The following is a 7,359-nucleotide window of genomic DNA, read 5'->3' as shown; positions in this document are numbered from 1 at the left end:
GGGGGAGACAGTTTTGGTTAAAGTATAAGAAGTAAACCACACTAGAACGCACACCAACCACCCACATAAAAACTAACAGACAGTGGTCAAAACATTTTATCATAGTAAAATCTGTAACAGTCGTCAAAAACATTTGATCATAGTAAAAACTGTAACAGTCAAAAACATTTGATCATAGTAAAAACTGCAACAATGATAATGATCTGAGTTTATTTGAGTAAAGAGAAGCACCTCAACACGATAATGGTCGTATATTGTGGGGTAACACATGAGACAGATACTGTGTATTACACAGAAAAGGCCAGCCCTCAACGGGCCGGCTGTGTGACAAAACAACACACCTGCGACAAACAACATGTCTATGACAACACGTCTATGACAAACAACACACCTGCGACACACAACACGTCTATGACAAACAACACGTCTATGACAAACAAAACGTCTATGACAACACGTCATAACAACACGTCTATGACAAACAACACGTCTATGACAACACGTCTATGACAAACAACACTCCTGTGACAAAACAAAACGCCTGTAACAAAACAACACTCCTGTGACAAAACAACACACCAGTAACAAAACAACACGCCTGTGACACACCTGTGACAAACAACACTCCTGTGACAAAACAACACGCCTATGACAAACAACACACGATAAACAACACACCAGTGACAAATAACAAGTCCATGACAAACAACACGTCTGCGACAAAACAACATGCCTATGACAAACAACACACGACAAATAACACGCCTATGACAAACAACAAGTCTATGACAAACAACACGCCTGTGACAAAACAACACGCCTGCGACAAAAAAACACGCCTATGACAAACAAAACACGACAAATAACACGCCTATGACAAACAACAAGTCTATGACAAACAACAAGTCTATGACAAAACAACACACCTGTGATAAAACAACACGCCTATGAAAAACAACACACGACAAATAACACGCCTATGACAAACAACAAGTCTATGACAAGCAACAAGTCTATGACAAAACAACACGCCAGTGACAAAACAACACACCAGGGACAAAACAACACGCCTGTGACAAAACAACACGCCTGCGACAAACAACACGCCTGTGACAAAACAACGCGCCTGTGACAAAACAACACGCCTGTGACACACCTCCTCCTGGTTTCCCTTGGACAGGTCATATCTCTCAGCGTAGGAAGAGAACACGGGGTCTTCAGCCTGGGCGAACGACTGGACCGTGTCATTGGTCAACGACTTGAGGTGGGACAGTCGGCTGTTGAGCTCCAGGCCACACTCTTCCCACGTCATCACACTGTCAACACAAGTAGTCGGCTTTTTTAAAACAAGTTTTAGCAAGGGGACGTTCAAATATAATCTTACGCCCGGAAAGGGGGAGGGGGGGGGGAGGAGGTTACAACAATAGTTTACCAACAACAAAAAATAAATAAAAAAGCAGTATCTCTTTTTGTGACTCTTACCAATTTAACTACCACATTAACACATTTTATTTATTCTTAACGTACCAATACCCCACAGTAACTACCACATTTTATTCATAACGTACCAATACCCCACAGTAACTACCACATTAACACATTTTATTTATTCTTAACGTACCAATACATCCCACAGCAACTACCACATTTTATTCTTAACGTACCAATACCCCACAGTAACTACCACATTAACACATTTTATTTATTCTTAACGTACCAATACCCCACAGTAACTACCACATTTTATTCATAACGTACCAATACCCCACAGTAACTACCACATTAACACATTTTATTTATTCTTAACGTACCAATACCCCACAGTAACTACCACATTAACACATTTTATTTATTCATAACGTACCAATACATCCCACAGTAACTACCACATTAACACATTTTATTTATTCATAACGTACCAATACATCCCACAGTAACTACCACATTAACACATTTTATTTATTCATAACGTACCAATACATCCCACAGTAACTACCACATTAACACATTTTATTTATTCATAACGTACCAATACATCCCACAGTAACTACCACATTAACACATTTTATTTATTCATAACGTACCAATACATCCCACAGTAACTACCACATTAACACATTTTATTTATTCATAACGTACCAATACATCCCACAGTAACTACCACATAAACACATATTACTCTTTACGTACCAATATTCCACACCAAATCAGGACACACGACAAAAAATTATTTTTTTAAAACAAGCCAAAACAAAACAAGGAGACCGCAGTGAAGACATACCCGGTGTCTTCCTGTTTCTTTTTCTTCCCCGAGCCAGACTGACGGGAGAACTTGAGCGCCCGTTTTGTGATCTCGTCTCGCGTCGGGACGTCCAGCTGGAATATACGACATACATCCAAACCATTTTTAGTTCAGGTAAGAGTTTTACGGCACTTGCAACACAATTAGGTCATATAAGTGCTGAAGATTACAGGTGTTACAAGAGAGTAACAAACACAAAAAAGAAGGAGGGGAGATAAAGACGATAGATGTTTGATAGGAAACGATAAAATATCATGAGACAGTCATGCCCGAATATACATCCAAATGATGAAATGTCACAACAAAAGAGATGAGGTGAAAAATGCATTCAAATTATAACATTTTTTATGTCAGACCCATGTCGAGATGACATAATATCATGACTAAATAGTCAAGCTGAAATATACGCCCTGATGAATTAACTTTTTATCTCCGGCAAGCCCTCCCAGCGGCTCGCAGTCAGAGCCCCTGTGTCGGTGAGCCGCTGACAGTGGCTCGGGCACATTCCTTTACGACAACTTGGACATCAAATTGCTTCACAGCAATTTCCTGAGGACAGATCTCTTAGATGAAGAACTATCTAAATAGGTTCACTCGTTTTGATTTAATGACCCGTTTAGTGACGTTTTTTTTTTTTCATTTTTAGATTTTAGGACCAAAGAAAGGGCCCGGCATAGTGGGTTCACCCCCCACAGAGATAAAGAGTTAAGTTTCATGATGAGACAGTGACGCTGAAAGAAACAGCTAACTGACAAGTTGTCATGAAGAAATAACAGATTTTTCAAAGATAAAAGATGCTCAGGTGTCCACATGAAATAACGGCACAGACTTTTCACCCGTAAAAGATGCTCAGGCGTCCACACTTCTGGTTTCCGTGACTTAAAGAAAGGACAATCTGTGCCCCCAACTTTACAGCTGCACATCCAAAGCGGAAAAATACAGCAAAACAGTTTGTTTGTTTGTTTGTTTGTTTGTTTATCTGAGCAAAGAGAAACACATCGACACAAAATTGGTCATTTAGTGTCGGGGAAAAAGTAAGACAAACAGACAGACAGACAGACAGACAGACAGACAGAAACAACAGAAGGCAAGTAAAGTAGTCAGACCTAACAACTGTGCCCTCTGACCACCCACAAAAAGCAGTTATCCTCTTCAAAATTGTGAAAAATAGAAATTCTGAAACAGTTTCCATGAAAGAAAAACCACAGCTGAGACTTTTTAACTACAGACTTCAACATAAGTTAAGGACCACCTTGACAGACAACCCTGATTTTTTTTTTAATCCGAAAAAAAGGCTGCAAGGAATGTCTCTGAAAGTGTTAACGTATTACAAAAGTGTACTGCAAAGCTTCCTAAAGGGGCAAAACCACCACGAGCAGCACGGAAATCCTCGGGGAATTTTACTCAAATTTGCTGTTTTTTATCGACTTGTGTGCGACACCACGGACATTCCTCAGTTAAAATTTCTGGTGCACGTCATAAACGGACATACGGTCTCGAACTGTGCTCACTTTGGTGGTAATATAAGCCGTCGTTTGCGCAAAATCCAGTATCGCATCAATATGTCACCAAGACGAAAGCTGAGAGACTTTGATCATGCCAGAGCTGTGGCATGGCTGTAGGATGGAGTTGGAGCACGAGAAGTTGCCAGACGGCTTGCAGTGTCACACTCTGTCATTGTCTGCTTGAGGCAGCGCCATCAAGCCACTGGATCAGTCCAAGATCGCCCACGAAGACCACTCAGAGTGTTTGCAAGTGGTCCTTAACTTATGTTGAAGTCTGTAGGAGCAAAACTGAAACAACCAGAACAACCCCAAAGACTCAAACTTTGTTCCACTCTCCGTCTACGAGCAGTCAACTACTCCTGGGATCTAGCAGGGGACCGTAAAGAAAAAGAAAAAAGAACACTCACCGTTTTCCTGCCCTGTACTGTAAACACCAGGCTGTCAATCAAACTGACCAGATCTTCTGGTCGAAGTTTTTGTATCCACTCCCCGATAGCTTCATATCGGTGGACCCAGGCAGCCTGACCATGGATAGAAATAGCCGGATTAAAAAATAAATAAAATAAAATAAAATAAAATATCATTCATCTATTATTGAGCCTCTATGAGAGTTTTACGAGACAATGGCACAGTTAGTCAGTGTACGGGTTTAACACCCCTATTAACCCTATTATTAGGTTATTCAAGAGACAGGAACTTTGAATTTAATGTCCATCTCCGATTGAATCACTGTGGCAAACATTTGTGGTGCGACGCAGAGGAATCAGGCGCTCGTCAATTTTTGGGCATAAGGAGTTATTGGTAACATCTTAAAGCTTTTTCATTTGTCCTGCATTTGGTGACAAAAAATACCCATCTATCTTGAATAAAGTTGAGATATTTGCGCTTGAAGGAGGTGGGGTCGCCTGGTTTCAGAGGTCAAATTAGCGAGAAAATGGCCGTCAAAGTTCGGTCACTTCCTTATCTTGAGAGTTTTTGGAAACTGAAAATTTACATTTTTTGTGCCTTTAATCGACGTTTTTCATTGATTTCCACACAGACATGCCTTTTTAAACGGACAAAAAAGGTGTTGAGCCAAAAAATCAAAATTCGATAAAAATTGCCAAACAGGAGGAAAAGTGACAGTTTCTTCCACGTAATTTTTTGGCGAGCGCCCGATTTGACCATAAAGCCTCACATTTATACAAAATACATACATTCAATAATTAATGTTTGTTCATTAGAGTAAAAGAATGCATATCAACACTGGTATGTACGCACGTGTGGTGTTTGGTTATACCAAAGATAGTACATAACAAGATGGGCCAATCAGCCAAAAAAGTGTCCGCCGGAAGTCCGCTCTTTGCTTCAGATGGCGCTGCAGTCTTTGTTTTGAAGCTCTCTTTCGTTTTTCCAGAAGAAGAATAGGAATAGCACCTCCTTGCGTGCGCAGATCGACTGCTGTTCATCAGCAGTTTGGGTTCGTTCAGTGCGGAGTTTTAGTTTTTTATATTTTAATGACCTCTCACCTTTCATTCTAAAGTCAAATTAAACGAAGAAAACAATCACCCTTTCCTCCGGAAGAGGTTTTTTGTCAGCGTAACCATTTTAAAAAAGCATTCTTCCGAAATTTATTCAAAAACTTGCTAGTTTCACTTTGATTTTTTAAACTCAAGTAGGATAACTCTGTTCGCTAAAGGTGCGCTTTTGTGAAGAGGGCGCCACCGAATTTTGAGGACACTTTTTTAATTGTCTCAAAGAGAGAAGTGGCCCCTCTTGTCATGTAGACTCTTTGGTTATACCAAACAAAAACATCCCTGAGGGGCAAGCTACAAACAAAAACAGCAATAAAAAAACCAACAACTGCTCAATCAAAAAGAAGGAAAGGAGGTGGGGGGGGGGGGGAGCTCTAGGAAACAAAAGTAATAGTTGCAAAGGGTATAATAACATGTTGCACAGTACGGATATGCACTATGTAAGTGCTATTATTACTTTTGTTATTACTATTATTTTTATTACTATTATTATTATTACTACTATAATTATTATTATTATTACTATTATTATCATTACTACTAAAATTATTATTTCTACTATAATTATTATTATTGGTACTATTATTATTATTACTATTATTATTATAATTATTACTATTATTATTACTATAAATTATTATAATTATTATTAAAATTTTAAAAATAAAAATCCTGTGACATGCCTAATGCACATTCCAGTCACCAATACCACCCCCCCCCCCCCAAAAAAAAAAAAAACACTCGAAAAATACTTGAAAAACAAGAAGGCAGTCAAGAAGTCGTCCCCCCAGAACTACTTCGACCAAAGTGTACTTAAGTACAGAGGCACTGTGGCCAAAAACAGTTCCGAGGCGACCAAGTGTGGAGACAAACCATGGTATCGGGCAGAGGTTTCCCGTCTGCGTCGGCCCAGAACACCCGGCCGGCCCACTTGCTGTACAGGGAGCTGGGGTGAAGGACACCGCCACGCTGGGGAGATACGAGCGTCATAGCTACAGTCATTACGAATAATTTCCGAAATTCATAATAATATGTAATTACTTACTTTAATTACTTGAAGGTAGAACTGGGGTCTTAGGAAGACGGGGTGCTCCATGCTTCCTCACCCCTCTTCATGAGGGTTCATTTCAGAATAGGTAATTGGTAATAATAGGTAATTAATTCTTATCATAATGGTTATTAATTTTAATAATAATTACTATTACTACTACTATTACTGCAACTATTTCGACTTCTACTACTATAACGACTACTACTACTACTACCACTGCTAATAGTGATTAATAATAACAATCATCATCAGTGATGTTAAGAATGTTTAATAACCCCCACTCGACAGCAAGCTCTATGCGCTTTACACTATATTATTACCCCAGCAGACCATAGAACACTCCGAAACATTCTCAGTTTCCCGGGAAGCATACTGTGCAAGCAGCCGATTAAGCGCTCAAACACTAACAAACTGACAAGATCTTTCGCTGTCTATAGCCAGGTACCCATTCTCACCTGGGTGAAGTGAGGAAAATTCATGTAAAGTGCCTTTCCCAAGGACACAACGTCGGCTCGAACCCCCGAACCCGCAACCTCACGATTACGAGTCCGTTAGCCTAACTCGAAAAACAAGAAGGCGGTCGAGAAGTCGACGTCTCAGAACTACTTTGTCCAAAGTGTACTTAAGTAAAGAGGCACTGTGGCCATAACAGAAGGAAGAGAAAAAGAAAAAAAGTAGAGAGTTTTACGGCGCTCGCAACCGCATAAGGTCATATGAGCGTCAAGGGGTGGGTGTCAACAGAGAAGTCTTTACAGGGAATCAGACTTAGACTGCTCACCTCTCTAGCTTCAACAGCACAAGGTCTGCTTCGACTATCAAGGCACCCCGGAAATAGCAGGTCACAAGAGAGTGACAAACATACACAAGAAGTAGAGGAAAAAATGACAATAGTAAGGATTAGGAAAGAAAAAGCAGCAGTTCCCTGTTGTAGATCAAGCACAGTTATGAGCATGACATGATGAATCAGCCCATTTACAATTCTACTGT

The 7,359-nt window shown here is 40.0% G+C and overlaps 1 protein-coding gene across 1 annotated transcript in view; it reads right to left on the bottom strand.

Moving 5' to 3' along the window:
* The window catches only part of LOC101864470 (neuroblastoma-amplified sequence), a gene marked incomplete in the record, with an annotated part of 104,153 nt that overhangs the window by 11,045 nt on the left and 85,749 nt on the right, over positions 1-7,359 (bottom strand). Inside the window, 3 exon segments of the mRNA XM_013085297.2 lie at positions 1,155-1,316; positions 2,282-2,376; positions 4,215-4,328. Coding sequence (XP_012940751.1) covers positions 1,155-1,316; positions 2,282-2,376; positions 4,215-4,328 — 371 coding nt within the window.

This window comes from Aplysia californica, unplaced genomic scaffold (genome assembly GCF_000002075.1).
Source record: "Aplysia californica isolate F4 #8 unplaced genomic scaffold, AplCal3.0 scaffold00364, whole genome shotgun sequence".
NCBI lineage: Eukaryota > Metazoa > Mollusca > Gastropoda > Aplysiida > Aplysiidae > Aplysia > Aplysia californica.
Note: the sequence above shows the minus strand (reverse complement) of the source record. Positions and strands in the feature narration are given on the sequence as shown.